This window comes from Salvelinus namaycush, chromosome 30 (genome assembly GCF_016432855.1).
Source record: "Salvelinus namaycush isolate Seneca chromosome 30, SaNama_1.0, whole genome shotgun sequence".
NCBI lineage: Eukaryota > Metazoa > Chordata > Actinopteri > Salmoniformes > Salmonidae > Salvelinus > Salvelinus namaycush.
The window spans coordinates 12,667,395-12,693,634 of NC_052336.1; the positions used below are offsets into that span (position 1 = coordinate 12,667,395).

Genomic DNA, 26,240 nt, shown 5'->3' on the forward strand with positions numbered 1-26,240 from the left:
ATTGCTTTACAATAGCGGATCAAAATATTAATCTGACTCAGTTCAGTGACTTAAGTGAGTATTTGGCTAACATGGAGCGTGGGTTTCCTCCCAGTCATTGACTTGTCAGTGAAACCCCCACTTAAACAAACAGGGTCTGTGATTACACTACCTAGCTGCTCTACAGGACAGCTGATGAAAACAGAGTGCAGACACCTGATTGCCTTACTGGTTCATTAACAGAAATGGTGGGGGGATTTCACATGGAGAATCTCTATCATAAGAATTTCTACTGTAAGACTGCTTAAGTGTTTACATGTGCTGGTAGCTGTTTATTAACATGTATACCTTGACCAAGGCTGCTATTACATATAGCCTAATAGACCACATGAATGAATAAACATTTTATTTATTAAGCGCATGTTTGTGAGACCTTATATTACAGTTTATAAATAGTTGCCATTGTCGTTGCAATGTTTCAGCGAGCAGTCTGAACATGACGCATTTGAATTCTCCATCAAAGAGAAATTACAGTAAGAGCTGGATTCAATCAAACATGCCAAAGTAGGCTTAGTGTTTATGTAGTTTCTATTTACACAACTAGCCTACTTCCTGCACACACAAGTGTCTCAGTCTGAAAGTTGAAGAAGGTAAGATGGATGTGCAGTACCCAAAACATTCTGCTAATGTATTTGAGTATGGTGGAGGGGACTGAGTATTCCAATGTGTATATACTGGAAGGCTGGTTTGACAATGTTGCTACGAGTGTAATTACAGCATCATACACAAGTAAGCACAACTTAAAGGGGCAATCTGTGACTACTACATCCCACATGGCCTTTTAAATGAATGATGTATACCCACTGATTCTTGAAGAATACCTTGTAAATTCCTCAAGAGCTTAGTTCAACTGTCGTACCCCATCAGAACCCAAAATATTGGCTAAACTTGTTTGTAAATAATGTAATTATAAAACACTATGGCCTCAAAACATGGTTAAAACTCAAAATGTTGCATCATGGATAGTCAGTTCATACATAGCTCTGTCTATGAATTTAAAGTGGTTACATTTCTCAAGCCCCATCCCTCAGCATTTTACAAAAACAGTGGCGGGGTGACCTTTATTATTGTTTAAACAGCAGATTGCTGCTTTAATGTAAAGTATTACAGCTTTTAATTACTGTGCTACGTTGCCGGTCTTCCAGCTTTTAATATGTTTTATTTCAGCATTTGGGTTTGAAGCACAAACTGTATAAAGCAATACCGTAATATATATGCAACTAGGCTACACCCTAGATAGAGCCTGTCAATGTGCAGTGACTAGAATTACATAAAAAAATACATGTAACACTTGTTTTTAATGGCAAGCTCTTGGCAAGCTTTATTGGGACAGTTGGCCAATGGGCGGACATTGAAGGAGTTACAGTAAGAGGCGCTAAAGTTCAGGCAGGAGTGTTGCAGACAGCACTCTATGTCCTGCCAACAGCCTTAAGGTGGCACAATGCCTGACTAAGATGTTGACCCATGGCCCCCACCTGCCCTGTCCGTGCAGTATCTCTCGGCCACCCAGGGGGCCCATAAAGTCTCCCTCGGCACTGCCCACCAGAAACAGAAGGCCTTTGACTCATGTCCATCTGTCCTGGTAGTATGTAAGGGAAAGCCAAGGTAGTGGGATCCTGGTGACTTAATGTGCCCTCTCAATAGAAGTAGCCCATCTTATGAACTGAGAAGCGAAGTTAGGCCACGACCAATCTTTCAAAGAAAGCAGATTTACATATGATTCTTCATTGGGGTAAAACAGGCAAAATGCACAACAAACCTTACCTGCTGTTCCATAGAATATTTAACCATCAAGGGCTCACTAAGAAAAGGTGGGTTGACACATACTTACAGCGTGTTAGAGAAGAAAGACTTACCTGGCCAGGTTGAATATCTAAACATCGGAGCACTTCTTTAAGCATGACAGGTGTGTGCAGTGTCTGTTCAGCCAAGATGGTGGAGTCATCTTTACGTCTGTCCTGGTGACCTGGCTCCATGGGAGCAAAGCCAGAGTAGGACAACCTACTCAACTTCCATGGCTGGCTGACTCTACAAGCAGCATCAAGAGCCACTCTCCATGATGATCTCAAGGTGGGACAAGCAGACACATGCTGGCATGCCATGGTCTGAAGAGAATTGGAAGGGGACAGACATATGATGAAAGTGACATGACAAATACACAGCAACTTTGTAAGATAATATTCTAGCTAGTGGCTAATGCAATAAATGCCACTAATTGTGGATGGCATAAAGAATGCTATTGGAGAGCTACAATATGTAGCTAACATTTCTAGCTAAGCTAGCTAGGTATCAGAAAATATAAAGCATTGATCCGTTATTTCTATCTAGTTATCCAACTACAGTAAATAGCTAGCTACTTAGCCAACTACACAGTAAGCCAAATCAAAGTGGGCTCCAGGGCACCTTTTTACAGTAGAGTACAGTACTCAGTAGAAGAAACCACGTTGAAGAGTTATCAAATTCCAAAGTGGAGTACTGCGAAACAATGATGTGTGTAGCTAACTTGGTAGCTACTAGCGTTAGACAGCTAATAGCTAGCTATTCTCAGGTGCATCTTCATAAAAAACTCTCGGAGAAAAGTGTTCGGATATGTGAGTTCCGTTCAGCTGTAGTAGCTAGGGTTACAACACCTTGAATAGCTTGCAACTGGACGATGCAAATCGTACTTAGGACATTGGTCTTGACGCAATATTATACTTACTTTGTTATGTTAGCTATGTGTCATAATTGTTTCAATTACATTATAAAAAATGCTAGAAAATAGCTGGCATATGAAAATAGTTTTTAAACCACTTCCTCCACCAGCACTGCAATCAAATGACTGCAACACCAAGCTCATCGACGTCACTCAAAGTGCATAGCCAATCAGCTGTTGCGAAGGAAGAGGGGGCTTGTTTTTGAAAAGACGCGCTGGTCTTGGGAGAAAAAGTAGCGGTGGCTGTAACGTTACTTGCTAGCAAGCCACAATTGCAAATGTGAAACAATTATAGTCAAAGGTAAGCTGTGGGTGTATTATCCTTCGCTCCAGAGCAAAAGTAATGTTTACGATGTATTTTACAACTCGCAGCACTTACTGTTTTCGCTCGGAGGTGAGCTTATATGGCTCTTTGTTGACTGCTAATGTTAGCTAGCCACAACAAGGCACTACGGGCGACGAATACACGAGACATTAAAGTCTCCCTGTTCTTTATGTAACAACATATTTGTATATGTTCACTGCTTAAAATGTAAGGTTGTCGAATGCAAGTAGCTAGCTATGTTATTACATCTGGCCACGCCCAATTCCACAAAGCCTGGCCTCTGCGCCACTCCATTGGAGTATATCAGAAACATCTTTCACCTTGGAGTTTAGTCAGCTAAAGCATCTTCCTTGTGATCTCTCAACTAGATCAATACACAATAAGAAGAGTCATGGACGTGTGCAGCCATGTCAAAGTGGTTGTTCGTGTGCGGCCAACTAACGACAATGAGAAGTGCGAGAACTTCAGGAATGTAGTCCAAGTTGTGGACAACCACATGCTAATATTTGACCCCAAGGAACAGCAAATGACATCTTTCGGGGGACCAATAGTTCGAAACAGAGATGTCAACAAGAGAGCTAATAAGGACCTGAAATTTGTCTTTGATCATGTTTTTGGGGAGGATTCTTCTCAGGTGGATATCTTTGAGAACACCACTAAAAGGATACTTGATGGAGTGTTGAATGGCTTTAACTGTACAGGTAATAAAATAGGCCTAAGCCTGCTAATCTTTACAGGACTTTACTGTCTGATTAGTAGGCCTATGGCTATATGCACATTGAGACAGACTTTGTGAAAACAGCTTATTGATTGCAAATAGCTTAATTTAAATGAATGTCATAGTACAGAGGCCCATTTTAGAAATAGTAATTAGTATGCTACAGTAGCCTACATCTTTGTACCCCATTTAGCAGTTAAATTCCAATACATTTGGTGTCACATTTAAACCTGCCAAATCAGATTTATTTTTAATTTGAAGTGGAAGTTTTGATCATGTTTAATTACTAATCCTTCTCTGAAACGTTGCAGTCTTTGCTTATGGCGCAACAGGAGCAGGCAAGACACACACCATGTTGGGCTCAAGCAATGACCCGGGTGTGATGTATCGCACCATGACGGAGCTCTTCAACCGTATGGATCAAGTCAAGGAAGAGAAAATATTTGATGTAGCATTTTCTTATCTTGAGGTGACTCTTTGGTTTTGTCTGTCTGATTTTTCAATTAATAGATTTACACAGAAATCAAGGAAAAATCTTCCTCCATCATACCTGGGAATTAAAGAAACACCTTTTATTAATGAACAATCAGAATTTTAATTGTCAATAGAAATCAGTCAAGTTTTTGTCATAACTGGTTTGCAGGTCTATAATGAGCAGATCCGGGACCTCTTGGCTAATGTGGGACCTCTTGCAGTGAGGGAGGACCCCTCGAAAGGAGTGGTAATCCAAGGCCTTACTCTGCACCAGGTTAGTGATCAACAGGTTATTTGTTGTCTCTGTCAGGTGTGTTGTAAAAAAATAAAATTAAAATAAAGTACATCTCTTTCTGATTGATGTGTTCTGATTTTATTTGTTTAAAAGTATTAATGTGACCTCTTTTGTAGCCTAAGTCTGCTGAGCACATCCTTGAAGCTTTGGATTATGGCAATCGGAATAGAACGCAGCACCCCACTGACATGAATGCGACCTCGTCACGGTCCCATGCTGTATTTCAGGTAGGCTATTTCAATGGAGTGGCGTCATCTACCTTTCCTCCTTTACCAGACGGCAAGCAGGTTTACCCACTGCAGTCACTGGACAGGTGAAGATGAAATTGTTGGTGTTCTTGTCCCACTAGATTTACTTGAAGCAACAGGACAGGACGGCCAGCCTTAATCCAAATGTCCGTGTGGCCAAAATGAGCCTGATTGACCTCGCTGGCTCAGAGCGAGCAAGTGCCACTAACGCAAAGGGAGCACGTCAACGGGAAGGCGCTAACATCAACCGTTCACTCCTTGCCCTGGGAAATGTCATCAACGCTCTGGCTGACCCTAAGGTATGTGTAAAGCATCTTGATTCATGTTTCTGATTGAATAGGACCTTAAATTATTCAAAGGAAATGTTTCTGCTCACAGAATTCAATATAATTCAAAATGCTGGTTGATCTTTTGACAATAACACCCAGAGGCATTTCTGTGTGACTCGTAAACAATGTTGAGCAGGCCTGGGTGCTGCTACCTCACCACTGAGAATACACAAACTTATGTCTAGATTTAACACTATGACAGGTGTGTCAAACTAATTTTGCCCTGGGACCTGCATTCGGTCTTCAAAGTCCAGAGGGATGCACTGAAACTTATATTTCCTTGCCATCAAAATTTGCTAAAAATAGTGCTCTATCTATAATTTTTGGAATTTTCAATGCTCCCGGACTGTCTGGCTTTCATTTTTGGGATTATAAGCGAGCTGGACACAGTCAAGAAACTGTATGAATGTAGGATCATTATAATTTCTACACAGTTTCCATTTGGTTTAGTAATTTTAAACTATTGAGTTCATTCCCCCCCACACACTTTTATCCAAAGCAACTTAGTCATGTGTGCGTACATTTTATTTATGGGTGGTCCCGGTAATTGAACCCACTACCCTGGTGTTACAACTGATTTCTTATATTTATCTCGCCTGTGAATGGTGTTAGGGTTATCCCTTGCTGTCATTCATTTTCTCTGTGCCAGTTGATTTCTGTGGTCACACTGCATTTTTTAAGATAATTTTTTTCTTGTTGTGGATATTTAGGTCGGTCTAGTCTAATTTATTCTGCCTTTATTTTGTTTAATTGATTGCAATTTTACATCCTACTGGCAGCAATACTCCCCTGCTCAGTCATTGCCAGAAAAAAAGTGAGCAGCTCCTTGTGACTCAAGGAGCCTTGCTTGGTCTGTTAGCAAGCCAAGTATTTGGGTAATATTTCATTCCAGTTGCATACATTAACCTGTCACTGAGTCATCTCGGTTTACCACTATCCCTGGGGATTCCACAAGCAGGCCACTTGCATTTAGGAAATGCTGCACAAACATGCCACCGCTGTACCGAAATTATTTTTTAAATTTAGTTTATTTTTATAGCACCGTTGTTCGCTTTAGGGAATGATACCTTGATGTCCCAGCTAGGACTGGTTCCATGGCCATGAATTGCAGTTGCACATTTAGCCTTTGTGGTTTTCTCCATTGGCCCATTTCCTCTCTCAGGCTGTTTCTCTGTACATTGTAAATCCTGCTCTGGCGAAAGAGTCGCTCTGCTTAATTGGGACAACCTCCTTTTAGCTGCAAACTTTGAGCTCCCATAGGATCAGCTGGAAATATAAGGGTTTCCTGATTCCAGATGTAGGTTTTGGCCAGGGAGAACAGCTGGGCAGCCCCCAGCCCATTGCAGATCACTTTTCCTCGGCAAGTTCCTGGTAATTCCTGCCATTTGAATCTCCATGTGACTGTGACTCACCTAAACAGATGTAATGTACTCAAGACGCATCTGTGCCATTAGTGAAGCCAGGCTGAATTCAGACCTAGCACATTCACACCAGCAGAAGATAATGTGCTTGGGTGTTTTCATATTCTATAGAAATGAAAGGTATCTGTCTGCCAGAAACCTGTTTATGGAAACAAATAGTTACCGTCTGCCAATAAGAATGTGTATATACAAAACATTAAGAATACCGTCCTAATATTGAGTTGCCCCCCCCTTTTGCCCTCAGAACAGCCTCAATTTGTCAGGGCATGGACTCTACAAGGTGTCGAAAGCGTTCCACAGGGATGCTGGCCCATGTTGACTCCAATGCTTCCCACAGTTGCTGTATTTTCTTTGGGTGGTGGACCATTCTTGAAACACACTGGAAACTGTTGAGCATGTAAAACCCAGCTGTGTTGCAGTTCTTGACACAAACTGGTGTGCCTGGCACCTACTACCATACCTCGTTCAAAGGCACCTAAATATTTTGCCTTGCCCAGTCACCCTTTTGAATGGCACACATACACAATCCATCTCTCAATTGTCTCAAAGCTTTAAAATAATTATTTAACCTGTCTCCTCACCTTCATCTACTCTGATTTGAAGTACATTTAACAAGTGACATCAATAAGGGATCATAGTTTTCACCTAGATTCACCTGGTCAGTCTATGTCATGGAAAGAGCAGGTGTTGTTAATGTTTTGTACATTCAGTGTATTTGACTATTCTAAAACACCCCCCTATACAGCCTTATTTGTGTGTTCCATTGTCACTGGGCATTTACTGTATGCTTTGAGTCCCTAAGGGTCATAGGACTGTGGTCAATTCCATTTTAATGCAGGCAAGTTGGAATTAATTGATATAAATAAAAAAGCATTAATGTCCAGTGAGGTTTTTCAGACCTTTCCCCACCTCAAACCTGAATGTGTAGGCCTAACCTTTTCCTGTTTTGCACTTTTACTCTTTCTCAGGCTGTTGTTTTTGCTTTCTTTATTTTAGCAGAGTAAGAAAGCCCACATACCATACAGGGACAGCAAGCTAACACGACTCCTTAAAGATTCTCTTGGTGGGAACTGCAGGACGGTCATGATCGCCAACATTAGCCCCACCTCCAAATCTTATGACGACACCCACAACACACTGAAATACGCCAACAGGGCCAAAGAGATCAAATCATCGGTCAGTAAACTACTCACCCATCCCAACAATGTTATAGGATTTACTTAGGCCTCTTTGGCTGTGCTCTCCTTAGTGTACCTTCATTTGTAATAAACTCTGTTTTTAAAAGCCAAACATGATTTCAGAGGTGGTTTTGATAGTGAAACTTGTACTACATGGCATTTCTTACAATATTTCTGTTTGTAATGCCTCTCTTTCTCCCTCCATACATTATTACATGCATCTACCTGTCCTTTAGCTCAAGAGGAATGTTGTCAGCTTGGACAGTCACATCGGCCAGTATGCAGTGATATGTGAGAGGCAGCGAGAAGAGGTAATATAAGACGAAGCACCCATCTCTACTACACAGACTGGAGGCCTTTATGGTCAGAAAAGGTGTGGACATACATTTCACAATTTATCAATGGTTTATGCCATTTCAGATCGTTCAATTGAAGAAGAAGTTGAAAGAATATGAGGAGAGGAAGATGGGCCCTCTTGTTCCTGGAGGCTCTAATACCATCTCCAGTCAGAACCAAACAGAGATTCACAAGTAAGCACTTATTTCTTGTGCCAATGTGCATGCAACAACCAAAAGGCAAAACTTGTATTTATATAGTAATACAAGTTCTGTCATGCATAATATGCACCACACTTGAGTGTTGTCCTTTAAACTTGTACACTTTAATTGAAATCCATAGATAATTTATAATGTTGAGGGGAAAAGTACAAAGCCCAAGGACCTGGTGGGTGGAGAGTTTGCTCTGCATTTTTGATAGGGGCAGCTGTGAGCCACGTAAAAAATGTAAATAAAACTACACAATATATCGATATTAGCTATATATATAAAAAATGTCCTTCCTTCAGTCCCCTCTAAGGGCTGCAGTGGCATCTTTTTAAAAAGGGAGAGAGGGAAGGGGGGGTGGAAAGCTGAATGAGTCTCATTCCTACGCATTTCATTCACCGGCATCAGAATTCACAACTTGCACAATGTGAGGCTCTGAAGAGAGGCAGCATGCTTCTCACACAATAAAAAATTCATCAGTCTGGCAAGGCCACGGCGGCTCCTACGTCACAGGGGTTACATTGGAGAGTGCAGTCACATCTCAGCGGCTGCTCTCCACTGTCTATTTATTTATTTACCTGCATACCCCTCTTCCTTTACTAGAATGAGACATTGTTGCAAGGCCTCTGCCTTATGGGTAAAAGCTGCTGGGGGTGATCCAGGGCAGCTGCCTGATTTGAACACTGTTCAACCTGTTGAGTCGTACAATAACATGACATAGGATTTTTACTTGAGGAAGGGCAAACACTGAAACGTTTTTTTATTTTTATAAACATTTACCCTCCATTATTAAGCAAAGACTCCATTTAATGATAACTGTCTGGTTGCTCCTTTTTTCTGGATAGGGTGTCAGAGTCCCTACAGAGCATTTTCTCCAGCCGTACTCAGATCAGGAGGGAGCACCTTGTTCTGGAGCGTCAGCTCAAGGAGAACGAGTTACGTCAGCACCACAGCGAGGAGTGCAACCAGCAGGCCCAGCTCTTCGGTGCCAAAGACAAGACTGAGAAGGTCTGTTAAAGGCCCTGCTTATCACCATGACGTTTTAGCCAGAAAATGGTCCCAGAAGGAGCATGTCTTTTATGATTTACCAGTGATAGATGGATGTTTTAAAGTGCATACACTCCTTTGTCGTACCCCAATCTGACAGGCTCTGTTGTTGAATAGGCCACCTGCAAGCACGAGCGCAAGCTGGCTTCCCTGCTCACACAGCAGCAGCACATCCGCAAGAGGCTGGAGGAGGCTGAGTTGCGCTTCCTTGAGAACAATGGCTGGCTGCACCGTGTGGAGAATGACATGAAGCTACTGGGACAGGACTCCCAGCCACCAGTGGTGAGGCAACTGCTTGAGGGGTCAGGAGATATGGTATCTCTTGACCCAGGGGTGGTGTTAGTGGTGTGGTATATGGGTTATTTTGTTCATGTACTGGTAGAGGAAGATAGTTCCTCCAGGATTCCGTGATCTTATTTTTTTTGTTGCTAAATCAACAATTCCCTGCATATTATGTGAGGGCTTGCAAATTTGACCAATCACTGCACTATTTCTGCATAAAACAGTAAAAATATTGCAATATTATCACAAAGCTGACCCATCACCGCAGTACAAAAAGAGGGCTCGCTGTTCAAATCAAATTTTATTTGTCATATGCGCCGAATACAACAGGTGTAGTCCTTACTGTGAAGTGCTTACTTACAAGCCCTTAACCAACAATGCGGTTCAAGAAAGAGTTCTTGAATAAAGTTTTAAAAAATTTAATAAAAAAGTAACACAGCGCCTTCGGTTGGATGCCATGCAGCTCTCGATGGTGCAGCTGTATAACTTTTTGAGGATCTGGGGACCCATGCCAACTCTTTCAGTCTCCTGAGGGGGAAAAGGCATTGTCGTGCCCTCTTTATGACTTTCTTGGTGTGTTTGGACCATGATAGTTTGTTGGGTATGTGGACACCAAGGAACTTGAAACTCTTGACCAGATCCACTATAGCCCCGTCGATGTGAATGGGGGCCTGTTCGCCCCTCCTTTTCCTGTAGTCCACGATCAGCTACTTTGTCTTGCTCACGTTGAGGGAGAGGTGATTGTCCTGGCACCACACTGCCATGTCTCTAACCTCCCTATAGACTGGCCATCGTTGTCGTGATCTACCACTTGTGTCGTCGGAAAACTTAATGATGGTGTTGGAGTCATGCTTGGCCACGCAGTCGGAGGTGAACAGGTAGTACAGGAGGGGACTAAGCACGCACCCCTGAGGGGCCCCCGTGTTGAGGATCAGCTCGGCAGATGTGTTGTTGCCTACCCTTACCACCTGGGGGCGGCCCATCAGGAAGTCCAGGATCCAGTTGCAGAGGGAGGTGTTTAGTCCCAGGGTCTTTTGGGTGAATTTTGGCACATTCCTCCTGACAAAGCTGGTGTAACTGAGTCAGGTGTGTAGGCCTCCTTGCTCTCACACGCTTTTTCAGTTCTGCCCAGAAATGTTCTATAGGATTGAGGTCAGGGCTTTGTGATGGCCACTCCAATACCTTGACTTTGTTGTCCTTAAGCTATTTTGCCACAACTTTGGAAGTATGCTTGGGGTCATTGTCCATTTGGAAGACCCATTTGCGACCAAGCTTTAACTTCCTGACTGATGTTTTGAGATGTTGCTTCAATGTATCCACATAATTTTCCTGCCTCATGATGCCATCTATTTTGTGAAGTGCACCAGACCCTCCTGCAGCAAAGCACCCCCACAACATGATGCTGCCACCCCCGTGCTTCACAGTTGGGATGGTGTTCTTCGGCTTGCAAGCGTCACCTTTTTCCTCCAAACATAATGATGGTCATTATTATTTGTTTCATCAGACCAGAGGACATTTCTCCAAAATGTGCGATCTTTGTCCCCATGTGCAGTTGCAAACCGTAGTCTGGCTTTTTTATGGCAGTTTTGGAGCAGTGCTCCTTGCTGAGCAGCCTTTCAGGTTATGTCGATATAGGACTCGTTTTACTGTGGATATAGATACTTTTGTACCTGTTTCCTCCAGCATCTTCACAAGGTCCTTTGCTGTTCTGGGATTGATTTGCACTTTTCGCACCAAAGTACATTCATCTCTAGGAGACAGAATGTGTCTCCTTCCTGAGCGGTATGACGGCTGCGTGGTCCCATGGTGTTTATACTTGCGTACTATTGTTTGTACAGATGAACGTGGTACCTTCAGGCGTTTGGAAATTGCTCTCAAAGATGAACCAGACTTGTGGAGGTTTACAATTTCTTTTCTGGGGTCTTGGCTGATTTCTTTTGATTTTCCCATGATGTCAAGCAAAGAGGCACTGAGTTTGAAGGTAGGCCTTGAAATACATCCACAGGTACCCCTCCAATTGACTCAAATGATGTCAATTAGCCCATCAGAAGCTTCTAAAGCCATGACATCATTTTCTGAAGTTTTCCAAGCTGTTTAAAGGCACAGTTAACTTAGTGTATGTAAACTTCTGACCCACTGGAATTGTGATACAGTGAATTATAAGTGAAATAATCTGCCTGTAAACAATTGTTGGAAAAATGACTTGTGTCATGCACAAAGTAGATGTCCTAACCGACTTGCCAAAACTATAGTTTGTTAAAAAGAAATTTGTGGAGTGCTTGGAAAACGAGTTTTAATGACTCTAACCTAAGTGTATGTAAACTTCCCACTTCAGCTGTAGGTGTTCCTTTTGAGTCAGCAAAGAATTTCAATTTTAAACAATCATTGCACATTTACAGCATAATATGGTTCAATCAAGCCACACGTTAACACATTTTTTTCCTCGTCAGTGCATTGTTGCCCGCAAATATCACACAAAATCCTCACAAAATCCAGGAGGGACTGTGAAGATTTATTGACAATGCTGCTTAATTGTAAGCTACCTAAAGCCGCCTTTTTGGTTGCTGACTCGCTGGATAAGATCCATATAATAAACTAATGGCTAATTATACATAGAAATGGTTCTACTTATAGTTAAGGGGAACTATCCCTTTTAAATATGTCATTTTTCATCTCCCAGAGAGAATTATAGAAGGGATGGGAACGCCTCACAGGAAGTTAACTCTATGCTATAAATATACATTTATATATTTTTTTAGTTTGTTTGTTTATGCAAATACGTCCCAACTTGTTGTGACAGTTTCTTCCATCTGTTTTCCAGGTAATTAGAACTGTGCTTATTTTATTGCTCTTGTTCACTGGTGGATGACTGAGGTGAATGGATCAATGATCTTTACGCATCCTTCACACAGCCAGTTACCTAAAACCATGTAGATGTTTTTTTCCTCTTTCTCATCCCTCTTCTAGGAAGTGGCACAGAACAATGATTCATCCGCTTGTCAAATGTTCTCTCTGCTGTCGTTTCGTATACTCTTTTACGTCAGAGTTGGATGACAGCTATTTTTTTTTTACCCAGAAGACAGGTTCTCAGAGATGAAGCATGGCACAAAATAAACCCCTCAAGACTCATTGTCTTGTGCGTCACTGATGACTCCCTGCCAGCTTGTTCTCTAGCTGTGGTCAGGGTTATTCAATATGTTCCCTCGTGGTCATTTCACCAGCTCTTCCACTTTCCCCCTCAGGTACTCCAGAAGGACCTTCGCTGCCACAGGCTCCAGCTACAGGTAGAGGACCTCAAGCAGCACATTGAGCAAATGACCCACCTCATCGGCATCCAGGACCAGGAGAACAAACAGACTAAAAAGTAGGTCATTTTTCTTTTTCAGTATTGAACGCGTAATGTTGTCGCCATACCAAAATGTGGACTTCTATACCAATATTCATTGTTGTATTTGATACTCTTTACCCCAGTGATACCACAGTGGAAAAATACCTCACTTACTGTGTAAAACATGTGGCCAAGCCAACGCTCCAGCTGGAAGCTAATGGGTGTGCAGGCTTTTGTTCCTGTTGAGCAGCTGATTGCTGGAGTCTGGTATGCTACAGCAGGGCTGGAACAAAAGCCTGGCATTGCGTATCAGACTTGAATCATACACCTGTATCCACTGAAGACAGAGAGTGGAAATGCAGTGATATTACCATAAGATGGCCTTAAGTCTTAAAGGGGTTTGTCAGACTTTTCAGACCTGTCAAGTAGACTTAAGTCAATCTGAGCCAATACTCCACAACATCTGTTGTACAGATATTGCTACATGTCTTAGAAGGAATCTTCAGGCCTCAATCCTACATGAATGGATAAATATGGTCAGGTAGATACAGACATATTAAGATGGGAATGATATGAAATAATATTTATGAAAAATGGAGTATGAGTCATGTGACTCACACTGTACTATGTGAGTATGAATGACTGTGTGCCATCCATACCTGTCATACATTACCTCCAGAGAATGTACAGTGTCGTTATCGCTTACTTATATGAATTAGTGAATAGAGATTATTAGTCTTATGAATTATACTATACTAGGTGTTGCATACATGTGCAACAAAATTCACTTTGGCAACTTTATACTATAAATTGTGATACTGACTCAACAGAACATCTTTTAAGCCTGAGTTTCATGCTTTCTTCTGTTCAGAATGGTGCACATGCTGCTGCCTGCCTACAGCAGACAGTACTGGACGCTGAGGGGGTTGGGCCTGGTCACAGCTACCGACGAGGCTGAGAACCAGGACCTGGAGCACCTGGTCCTCAGGGAGAGGGGTGTGGTGTGGGCCGATCAGGAGAAGGCAGGGGAGCAGAAGGACGAGGAGACCCAGGCTGAGGGTTCCAGGCTTAGGCCAGAGCTCGCACCCATCCTGTCATTTTCACACCTCATCTGTCCCCATCAAAACAGTCCCTGCAGTAGTAAGTCATGACCTTATGTTGTCTTAAAAAAACGCAGACTTAGCTTCAACTCCCCGTGACAACGATGACATGTAATTTCCCCCTGAGGGGTATACTACAAAGCTATTGATTTTCTGCTTCATTAAGAAAGCTGAAGTTCAATATTTGTTTTTGGTTGTTGATTTAATTAGACCATGCCCATTCTTTCTAGAAAATCAAAATATATTTTGGCAAGTTAGCTGGCATTGATCTTGCTTTGTAGTATAACATACAGCAATATCTGGTGGCCCTGGGCTATTGGGCTCTATTTACTGTTGATCATGGGAGCCTACACACACTGGAGCCACCATTCTCCAGGTCCTGTATAACCCAGCACCAGTGCGCCATCAGGCCTCCTTTCATGACATTCAGCCCCTAGGAGACAATGGAGCGTGAACCAAAGCTGGCCAGCAATACTTAATTACCATGTTGCTGTCCATCATATGTCAGCAGGTGCACCCCGCACCTGTCCCCCTGCACCCGTCACATGCTTGTTTCCCTGTGTCTTTTATTTAGTATTTTTGGCCCTGTCCACTTGTGCTTGTAGTTGAGTGATATCCTGTAATTTGACCCTCCTTTCACAAGCCATGAGCACAAATGTATGATACCAGATCTCAATAGGTCCCGTCTGTTTGTTCTATTCCCTCCGTTTTCACCTTGCAATGACTATCCTGAAGACTACTGTTATTATATATTTAAAGCTTCATTTAGTTAAAGGCCCAGTGCAATCAACTTGATTTCTGTCATTTTATATATATATTTACACTCTATGAAATTGTAAAAAATTATGATGCTGTCCATTTTAGTTTAAGAAAAGACCGCCTAAAATGTCTGCCTGTTTTGGTTGGATGGCATTTTGGCCTGCCTGGTGACATCACCAAGTGGTAAATTAGTTAATAAGAAAGAGTTCCAAATCTCTTTGCCAATAACAGCTAGTTTTCCCTTCCCCATTCAGACCACTCCCAGACAGTCCTAGAAAACATCTTGCTTGAGAAATTGTGCTTTGCTAAGAAGCAATATTTGTTTATTTTTGACAATTTTTAATTGAAAACAATCACAGTAAGGAACTTAATTCCTGGGTAACAATTATTTCATATTTTGATTAAAAATGGCTGTATTGAACATTTAACCCCTTACACTTGTGGGAATTGGATAGGGATAGAGCTAAATTGAAATGTTTCTTACAGAAAAAATATGGAAATGCATAACCATGGTAGAAATTAGAAGGGAACAGTTTGGAGATTATGGGGAAATTATTAGACAAAAGGTGAGGCCAACCGTTCAGCTGACACAAGATTGAATCCAAACATTACACTGTTGATTTTATGTGCATTTTTAAATTTACAGTAATTTTCGCTGCATTTGTTTGTTTTTTTACAATCTGGGTCAGGTGGGTGAAATTTGAGCGCTTGTTCTATTGCCAACATGACTATCAAAATGATAAAATAGGATCTTAGTGTTAGGCTGTCACAAAGCAATTCAGAGAAACAGATTTTTATTTTGGTGCGCACGGACTGGATTCATGAGTAAATCCAAATGCATAGTTTGCGGCAAATTTTTTCACAATACAACAAACAGTCTCATTCTGTTCAGGACAACCCAGGGTATAACGCCATGTTATCTTGTAACTGTACATCAAACATAGTAATCGTAAATGTTGACAATGTATATTACATGAGTTTTATGATATGGAAATGTGAAGTGCACATTGGGACTCATGGGTGTTAGGCTTGCTTGTATGACATCAAAGCAGTATTTATTATAATCCTTAGCATCTCATCTTTCAAAATACATAGTCCTTGTAATTTACAGCATTTCCCTCACTCAGAAAAAAACATTTTCTAAAGTTGCCCAATTAGCAGGAGGGATTGGGGCAACTTCTTGTCATGAGCAGTGCTCAAGTTCAGAACGGCTGTCAGTCAAAACCCATACAGAGCTGTGAAGTGCAGAGCCTGAGTTCTGACGTCATGTATAGCATGTTACTGTACTGTTCCAATTTAAGAGCTTATCAATGTCCAAAGCTGACATTTTCAACCCATATACGGATACAAGTGTAAAGGGCTACCCATTTTTTAACCAGACAAGTGTACAATAGCAGACGTTGCTACACAGCTCGTGATGATTATTCACATTTACCACAGCCAAATGCTGAGGCACGATTGTGTCTGTTCTATTGATAACTGTGCAGGCTGAGCTGTGATGCTAGTCATGCTGTGTGTTGTGCTGATAACTGGGGGGGTGGCATGGTATTCATGAAGGAGGCTGTGTTGTTGAACATACTGTTGTCTGTCACTCAGGTGCTGAGAAACATAAGAGGAGAGTCTCGCTGCGCCTTCAACCCAATCCATCATCGAAAGGTAAACCTGTTTTTACTCTCCTTCAGGCCTGCTAACCTGGTCATTAATCTAACAGCCTGCCACATGGAATCCTTCATAGTGACAGTCAGAGGGGATCAAATATGTCCATCAAAGTCATCACTCCTGTGGTAAAAGCTCTGTTTCAGCTGTTAATTGTTCATCAGCAATTTCAGTTGTGATAAAACTGGTTTCAGGATTCACTAGTATAAACTTGGGATGTTAACAGAGAAGGCTTTTTTCAGAAGACCACAAGGACTGAAATGGTTAAAATAATGAACTGACAATATTAAACATCCCCTCTGTAGTGCTCAAACTGAAGTGAGAAATTAGTAATATTGATCTGTGGATTAACAGTGTTTTTTGTTTTATTCCCACTGATCACTGGTGTTTAGTGTAACAACTTAATTTCCCTTCTGCCATCCTCGAGATGATGGGATATCAATTGGCACTTCAACTGATTCTTAAACGAGGAAAAATAAAATAGGCAAACTGTTACAGAAACTACAAAAAGTATTCCGACATGAAATAGAATTTGATTTCCAGTTGTGCAGCACTGCGGACTTTCTGGTCTGGAACTAAAGATATTTTGTGAAAATGAAATAACACTCGAGACCCCTTTAGAGAAAGAAAAGGACTGGGAAACCTTTAGGGAAGTACAATAAGGAAGTATGTGAAATATGGCCGTCCAAATTGTCTGTAATGATATTTTCTGCTGAACAGATGGTCTACATTTGATTGAAACGTCAGCTACATTTTTTAAGAAAACAACACCGGACGACCACAGCGCAACAGGAAATGACTTTAAAAACACTTTTTACTAGGGCTGGCACAATTACTGTTTAACCGTCATGAAAATATAATAACCCTCATAACAGTTAACTTTTTTTTTGTGGAACGGCTGACTGAAGACGGGACGGCCAGGAATTTGTATGGTTGAGTCTGTTTCTACGGTAACATGGACTGTTAACAATGTGATAACTTTACTCCTTGCTGAAACAAGCAAGGTGTTGTAGCAAACAGGCAGCAGCACATGCGGTCAGGAACAGAGCAGAGGAGATGTGTGTTTTTTATTTTGCTATTCGAGCAGTAATAACGGTGACCACGGTCATTTGGCTGACCAATAACCGTCATCCAAAATTCCATGACCGTCACAACCCTATTTTCTGCATGTCTTATCTACTTCAGAATGGCTTTTTGTGATCGTCCATTACATGAATGGCCTTAAGGGTTTATCATAGTCCAAAACCAGTACACATTCGCACTGCAGTGTTAGAATATTGGACCGTTGGCTTTCATACTTTTCTCATTATGAGCGCACCTCAAGCAGTTTCTCCAACTGTCAACACTTTCAAATGAGTAGAGGACGTGTACCAGACCAGAAAGTTGGTTGGGAATTGTGGGGCGGTGCGCGTTCGGGCTTTGTGTCCCCCGCAGATGGTGATCTCAGAGCCAGGTAGCTATGGCACAATGGGACACTGGACTATCGTGTCTGTGGACTATGATTTACGCTTTAGATATGAAATAAGATCTTGTCCAAGTCATGTTACCTGTTTAGTGTGAAATCCTTGATTTATTCTGTGTTTGTGTAACTAGCATCACCGCTTGATAATGATTGAGTATGGAGATCCTCCCTCTTCCAACCTTTTCATTACCGCACCATTTCTAAGTGGATACGAGGGCAGGTCACCACACATGACACTCTCAATAGGGTTCTGCACCCCGCCAGTCCAATGCCTTGTACCCATCCCCTTATCTCCCTTCAGCACAGGATGGCCCACACAATTTCAATCACTCTTCTCTCTCTCCAACCTTGTTCTGTGCCAGTCTTACTTTTTCCTGCTCGATCACACTCTCCCTCCTTGCCCCCCTCCCCCTTTCATCCATATCTTGTACTCAGTCAATCCAGCATCCAGCCCTCCCAACCCAGGCTGCTCAAACCTCATTCATGAAAATGCAAATTCACTGCAGGGAAAAGAAGGTAGGCAAGGCCAGCGTAAACGCCCCTGTCCCGTCAGCGATAACAGCAGCAGCACTATAAAGAGGGAGGCAGCAGCCAAGCGACCCTAATATGGTGCGGTCTCCACCAGAAATAGCACCTCATGCATGTATTAATCCTACAAGCCAAAAATATGTGATTGAAAGAACTTGGCTGCCATTTATTGCCAGGCCAGATCTCCGTCAGAGAAGCAGTACCATTTATCACTGTCCCCTCATCCTGCCTTGCTATCTGAGCTGTGACTCAAATTTCCTAAATATTGCTTTCTGCTCTTCGTATGAATAAATAGGTCCATTAATCTTCCATATCCCCCCTCCGTTTTATGATACACAAGTATGTTGTTAAAAAATGTGAGCATTGTCACTTAAAAGCTTCTACATTAAACAATTTAGTTGGTTGTTCTATTTTGTCTGTGTGGGGGTGGGTAGGCAAATTGATATGTCAAATCCACCACCACACAGTTCACATTTCTGGGAATTGCCTCCTCCTCAGTAAAATGTAGTAGGTAGGAAGCGGCGTCACAGGGCTGTGGTCAGCAGCATGTAAATGATGCAGCCGCAGTGTCTCACTGCAACAAGTGAGTCTGCCTCCTTGTGCTCTGATGCAACGTGCTCTCCACTTTACTCTTACACACCAGCCATTAACCTCGAACAACCCTGCTTACGTATGTTCTTTAGGTGACATAATCATCAATCTCAGACAGGTTTTATCATAGTCTACCTATTCTCGTAAAACATATTTATTCATGTTAATACGTTTAAGCTCTTATTACAGAATGAAATCCCAAAGTTCTATTCATAACATTTAGGCCGGTTAATGGAAGACACGTTTTCTATTAAAACGACTTTGGTGTATATTAAAAATGTATTGTGTAGCCTATATCAATTATTCCCATTTAATCAGTTGTATGTAAAGTTAGTTGTATCTAAGTTAGTCTTGATCAAATGACCAAAAATTAACAGTATGTAGTGTGTATGACTCATCCTCACTGATGACTAATATGGTGATCCATTCAGTGTAGCTGTATCCTTTATTCGACAGGTTGTTAAGCGTGTGAGTCATCCATTATGGCTAGTGATTGTGAACCACTTATACCATGAAATAACTTATCCTATGTTAGGCCTATGTCCACTCCTGCTTTGTCGGCCATAAGTTGTTTTCCCTCATTCCTTGCTTTGTGTTCCATAAGGATTTTATGTGGCCTTGTTATGTTTGCTTGATTGGTTAAAGGTCCAATGCAGCAGATTTTCTCAGTATCAAGTCATTTCTGGATAACAATTAAGTCATCTTACTATGATTGTATTCCATAAAAAATGTCAAAAAGAAGCAAAAATAGCTTCTTAGCAAAGAGTAATTTCTCAAGCAAGAATTGTTCTAGGACTGTCTGGGAGTGGTCTGAGTGGGGAGGGGAAAACTGAAAACTAGCTGTTATTGGCAGAGTGGTTTGGAACTCTCTTATTGGTCTATTAACTAGTTTACCGCCTGGCGACGTCACAGGGCAGGCCAAAACTCCATCCCACCAAAACAGGCTTACATTTTTGTCTTTTCAAACAGCTGTTATTAAACAGTTATTCCAACCTCATGGTGTGGAAATATACACTGAGTGTACAAAACTTAATGAACACTGACCAGACTGACTAGGTGAATCCAGGTGAAAGCTATAGTCCCTTATTGAATCCACTTCAATCACTGTAGATGAATGGGATTAGACCGGTTAAAGAAAGATTTATGAGACAATTGAGACATGGCTTGTGTATCTGTGCCATTGGGGGTGAATAGGCAAGATAAAATATTTAAGTGCCTTTGAACAGGGTACGTTAGTAGGTGCCAGGCACACCGGTTTGTGTCAAGAACTGCAACGCTGCTGGGTTTTTCACGCTCAACAGTTTCCCGTGTGTATCAAGAAGGGTCCACCACCCAAAGGACATCAAGCCAACTTGACACAACTGTGGGAAGCATTGGAGTCAACATGGGCTAGCATCCCTGTGGAACGCTTTCAAAACCTTGTGGAGTCCGTGCCCTGACTAATTGAGGCAGTTCTGAGGGCTTTAAGTCTTGGTTTCTTTGTAACATCGAATTATATTTTGATTTTGATCGATTTGATTCATTTTCTTCTTTCCCCTACTTAGCCATCTTCCATGTCACAGTAGCTGGGCTTGTCGGGACTGGTGAAACTCAATTTGTGAGCATGAATGTGTCCCGGCCCTTACTCCCTTATACCTCTGATTAATGTCTGCACTGTGTATAGGTCACCAGGTTCACTTTCTTTGGCTACCTCTACACTTCTCCAACTGCCAAAAGATGAGAACCCATATTAGGCCTACTGCAGATGGCCTTCTCCTTTCAGTATTTTACAGAAATGTTATTCCTTCATCTTTCAATGGTGGTGATACTGTGTCTTCTTTTTATACCGGTGCCACCTAAGATCTATTCAGATGTGATTTATTTTCTTAAAATATGAGTATGGTGCTTCAACACAGATGGTAAGGCCATGCAGGGGTTAAAGTTCTCCAGGAGGGTGATTATTTGGGGTATTAAAATAAAGACACTCCAGACCACACTTACATTCTATCTAGTCTTAGACATTCATGTAGAAATTGTAATGGACATATCTATTTTCAAATAACTGCCCTTTTTCATGACCGCAAATCGATTTTTGACAAACATATCGGTCATTAAAAAAATCTGTGCAGCCCTCCGTTGAATTTCGACATCCCGATGTGGACCTCGAGGCAAAATGTTTTCCCGCCGATCTGAGATCGACTCCAGTTCCAGTCATGGGATAAAAAATGTAATTAAAAAATAAACTTTCATCCCTGGGCCATGTATGACATTGCTATGACAAACTACTGGCATGTTGTTAGTGAATACCCACATGCTGAAGCCGACAGCCTACTGTGATTTAGACTGGATAATGCATTCTTATCTTGCACTTGAGCTCAAACTAGTAAACCAAGTAGCAAGGCCTCACCAACCACTAACAGGAAGTGTTCTGGCTGAACAGGATGAACCCTGGACCCTGTTCAGGAAGAAGCTTATAGAACGCTCCCATATAAATGTATGTAGAACAGATGTGACTGTCAAGTAAAATATGGAACCCTTTACGTTTATATATCCGCAACATTCCAAAGGTCTTAACACAGTGAATACATTCAAGGTGTATACACTTCCATGTAAGTGCTTGGTGGAGGATGTTTATGATTTTTTTTTTTTCAATTCCATTTGACCCCTCAATTCATTAAGTGATTTGTAGAGATAGGCCAAAATTGAAAAAATCCTCTAATTGTCAATTCGCAGTGAATGGATTGGACTGTATTGAAATGGAATTGACCTTGATGAAGTGTGTTGTGTAACTTGATAGCAATTTATTTGATCATGTATAGGCTTAAATTTGTTAGGTTCTTTGTGGCTTCTTCATAAAAAATAAATCCTATTGATGTTGTTTTCTAGGCCCAGTGGCCCAGGTGACAGTGATGGAACCAATTCCCAAGAAACCTACCAGGAGGAAGCTGGCAGTGTCTCCACCAAACCCTGGGAGTGTCGTCTCCGCCTCAGCGCAGGTTCCCATGGTCCTTCAGGATGTGTTGAGACAGGAGGGGATGTTTCCACTGCTCTACACTCCAGAGGCCAGCAGTACACTCAACAGGCCTTCACTCCTGCCTCTCCAGCACTCTGCAGTCAATGACCCCAACATGACATTTGACATTGAAAATGGAGACAATGAAGCAGCTCTTGCCAACGCTACCGTCATCCTTTACCAATGTAGCCCCAATCATCAGGCTGAGACTTCGTGCCCCTTGAGTCCAAGCCAACAGCAGGCTCCCCGAGCCAATGACATGAGCAAACCCCCCAAAAGGTGGGTGTGGTATTGTCAAAGATGGTCATCATACTCCAGCATTTCAACAGTCCAGTTTAATATTAGCTGCTGAACAATGTAAAACAGTGCATACATTCATAGATTAAGACTTTCTCTGTATAATTTTTTTTAAATTGCCTCTCTTATTATCTCAACGATTCACATTTTTATTTGACACATTTTGTTTCAGGTGACAGACTGGCAGAAATTGTATTCGGGTTCGAGCCCCTCCAAGTACTTATTTCTAAACGTTGAGCTGCCTTGTCTCTCTTAAGTTTTAGGTACGAGCAAGTGGCAGTGAGAGAGCTCAGAAATGTCTAACGTAACAGAGTGCTGTACTCATTCCAGTCTGTTTATATGTTTTGGTCACATGTCAGAGACTGATCAAATATTGAGAAGGAAAGTGACATTGCCTGACTTGTTGTTTCCCGCAGACTGGAGATACCATCTCTGTTAGACATCCGACGTGGCAAGACCTACATGGCCATGACTTCGGCTGCGCAGGGCAAACGCAAAATAAACTGGTAAGTGTGGTTGTGATGTACTCTAAATACATTTTTCTAGTGAAGGATCAGGGAAGGAAGTGTTGTGCTGCTCAGATATTAACACATTTCATCTCTTGTTTCCATTTCCCCCTGTAGCAGCAGCAGAGAGCAGGAAATCCTTTCAGCACCCAAGCGCATAAAGCAGGACCCCGCAGTAGTAGCAAGCAGACCACTAAGAGTGCGTCGTTTTGCTGGTGAGTGCAACAAGACCAGTATTTCTCCCCTGAAGTGACCCAGGGAAAGAGTGTAGTTTGCTTTCATTCACTATTTTTAAAATATATTAAATGTGTGGCTTTTTCCCCCTCAAATCCCCATGTTCATTTCAATTAGTGGTGCTTACACGCAGAGCTTATGCCTACATCTGTCAGCTGCAACACAAAGTTCAGGGCAGGGCCAGAATATGCTTCTTTTTTTTTATATGTCTGTTATGAAGGACACAAGCTTTTAGAAAACCAAGCTGTTTTTAATCAACAATGAAGGCGCTTGTCTGCCTGTTACGTATGACATGTATTTTATTTTGAAGGATTTTGTTTGGCTTTTGGACAACTGCAGAATTTGGTTTCTCATCAGATTGCATACTTTTGATGTGATTTGTTTTAGACAGCAATTTGTTTTATTGTTCAATTTATGTAATCTAAAATAACCAACTTTTTTTTTTATGATGGGATTTTTCACACTGCAAAGGAAAAACATTTAATTTGAAGCTCTCCATACAGACGGGGGCTCTTCTAAGCATTGTGTTTCTCCTTAGGGTCAGAGGAGAACGAGCCCAGAAGAGTTATGAGGAGTGTTTCTGAGGGGAATCTTCACCTCATGGATGTTCAGAGGAAAAAGTCCATATTCTATAAAACCTCCCAGAAATTCAAGAGTGTGACAAAGAGGATGTGAGACCTGCTTTTGGCCAGATGTTGCTGATGTCGTGTAGATATTGGGGAATCGTGTGTAGCTATGGAGAGAGAAATTAAGTCCTATGGATTTCTTGAATAGTTTTTGCTTGAATTGTGTATGATTCTGAACTTGTTCTTAGGTTTATTTTTGGTTGTAGAATTAATGTTTTTACATTATTTCCTACATTAACATTTGTTGTACCAATAATTTGCTATTGTTATTTAGTAATAAAATGTTTAACTACTAATGTATGTGGTTGGTTTTTACCATGAATAATTCAACTCGTTCAATCTTTTTTTTCTCGAATGGTTCATTTCTGAGCTTTTCCCTGTTTACTGTACATATATTTCCTTTCAATATAAAATTGAACGGAAGGTGTAGATTGAGTTATCAGACATGCTGTTTTACTGTCAAGTCATATGGCCATGCATGTGAATGCTGTTGACATGGAGACTTGTGATGTTTGTTCATTCCGCTTGTAACCCATCTGTATAGGGAAACTCATTCACCTGTGGAGCTTTTTTCACTGTTCAATATCAGGCTACACATAAACAGAAATGAAGGCTCATAAAATATTGTTAAAATGTTGAACAGTTTTAAGAATTCCTACTCACTGAGAGCTGTATTGAGCCCCATCTAGTTGCCGCTCTTAAGTAAATACATTTGTTTTCTACCAGCTCTAACAATAGGTGTTGTACATGCACTTTGATACCAGCTCCCTTTTTGTAATGGCTGTATATATCTTCAGAGAAAAAAAATCAGACTTACATTATGTCTGGAAAGAAGCCAACTCATCACTTTGAATTAGGTCTTTCCGTTGCACAGCATCCAATGTTGATCTTTATTTTTAGCCAGGAAGCTCAATGCCAGGTGCATAGAAGGGGGTCTACCTGTGCTGAGCACCCCCCCCCCCCCCCCCCCCCCCCACCCCACCCCCCCACACACACACACACAGTTTTCTGTAACTGGTCTACACACAATTCCCCATAATATCAAAAAGGAATTATGTTTACAAATTAATTAATGAAAAGCTCATGTCTTGTTATGGCAAGCCTAAATAAGTTCAGGAGTGAAAATGTGCTTAATAAGCTGCAGGGACTCACTCTGTGCAATAAGTGTTTTTACAATTTTTAATTGATTACCCCATCTCTGTAACCCACACATAATTCTCTGTAAGATCCCTGTCGAGCATTGAATTTCAAGCACAAAAAACGAGGGAGGTTTTCCAATGGTTCACAAAGAAGGGCACCTAGTGGTAATTGGGTAAAAAATAAAACTGACATGAATATCCATTTGAGCATGTTGAAGTTATTAATTACACTTTGGATGGTATATCAATACACCCAATCACTATAAAGATGCATGCACCCTTCCTAACTCAAATGCCGGAGAGGAAGGAAACCGCTGAGAGATTTCACCATGAGGTCAATGGTGATTTTAAAACAGTTTAATTGCTGAAGAAGATGACTGAGGATGGCGCAACAACATTGCAGTTACCCCACAATACTAACATGAATGAGAATGAATAGAATACAAATATTCCAAAACTTGCAGCCTGTTTGCAATAAGCCAATAAAATACTGCAAAGTAATTAACTCATCCTGAATACCAAGTGTTATGTTTGGGTTAAATCCATCACCTCACTGAGTACCACTTCATATTTTCAATCATGATGGTGGCTGCATCATGTTCGGCAAGGACTAGGGAGTTTTTTGGGATATAAGAAATAGAATAGAGCTAAGCACAGGCAAAATCCTAGAGTAAAACTTGGTTCAATCTGCTTTCCAACAGACACTGGGAGAAAAATGTACCTTTCAGCAGGACAATTACCTAAAACAGTTGCTGACCAAGACAACATTGAATGTTCCTTAGTGGCCTAGTTAGTGTTGACTTAAATTGGCTTGAAAATATCTGTCTAGCAAATATCAACAACCAACTTGACAGAGCTTGAATCATTTTTTAAAGAATAATGGTCAAATATTGTACAATGCAGGTGTGATTCTAACATGTACTTTGGAAAAAGTCACGGGATGTGAATACTTTCTGAAGACACTGTATACATATTGTTTTGTAAAGTTGTTCTGAACCCACTGCCCGCAAGTCGTCATGACGTGGTTTGCCCTGTACAGAGCTCGGCGCGCCCGGGTTGCGCCTGTTTTCCAGTCTGCGCTGTATGGAGATTGCGCACGCCCGGTATCCAAACTTGCATTGCTTAAGATGCGGTCACTGGTCAAGTGTGTGTAGCAAGCTACCACAGCAGCATAACATTTCATTTACACACGATAATACTTGATTTACGTCATCAATACTCGGTCTGGTTGGCTGATACGCGCAGCACAGAGGCAGAAAGACATAAAGCCTGAATCAACGACCCTCTGACTCGACTCCATCAGCAACACAGGTAGTCTAGACTCTAGCTAACCACCACTCAAATATCTATACGAGCCACTAGCCTGCCAGCCATATATCATGAGTTGGAAGATCATAAATATTATATTATTAAGTTATTATTTTAAAAC

General features: G+C 41.5%; 2 protein-coding genes across 2 annotated transcripts in view; one reads left to right on the plus strand and one right to left on the minus strand.

Moving 5' to 3' along the window:
• LOC120025326 (12S rRNA N4-methylcytidine methyltransferase-like) overlaps nucleotides 1-2,598 on the minus strand; it is a 60,603-nt gene extending 58,005 nt beyond the window's left edge. The window contains exons 1-2 of the mRNA XM_038969847.1: nucleotides 2,443-2,598; nucleotides 1,896-2,144 (exon numbers count right to left, since the gene is read on the minus strand). Coding sequence (XP_038825775.1) covers nucleotides 1,896-2,141 — 246 coding nt within the window. The 5' untranslated portion in view covers nucleotides 2,142-2,144; nucleotides 2,443-2,598. The remainder of the gene's footprint in view (nucleotides 1-1,895; nucleotides 2,145-2,442) is intronic.
• A 362-nt stretch (nucleotides 2,599-2,960) lies between these two features.
• LOC120025153 (kinesin-like protein KIF18A) lies at nucleotides 2,961-24,133 on the plus strand. Its single transcript, XM_038969608.1, has 18 exons — nucleotides 2,961-3,035; nucleotides 3,428-3,760; nucleotides 4,089-4,246; nucleotides 4,421-4,525; nucleotides 4,663-4,773; nucleotides 4,896-5,093; nucleotides 7,544-7,720; nucleotides 7,959-8,033; nucleotides 8,143-8,252; nucleotides 9,110-9,272; nucleotides 9,429-9,593; nucleotides 12,836-12,957; nucleotides 13,793-14,061; nucleotides 16,377-16,436; nucleotides 21,883-22,288; nucleotides 22,723-22,812; nucleotides 22,930-23,027; nucleotides 23,585-24,133. The coding sequence occupies exons 2-18, from the start codon at nucleotides 3,451-3,453 to the stop codon at nucleotides 23,719-23,721; spliced, it is 2,754 nt and encodes a 917-aa protein (XP_038825536.1). The 5' UTR covers nucleotides 2,961-3,035; nucleotides 3,428-3,450; the 3' UTR covers nucleotides 23,722-24,133.
• Nucleotides 24,134-26,240: the final 2,107 nt, after the last annotated feature.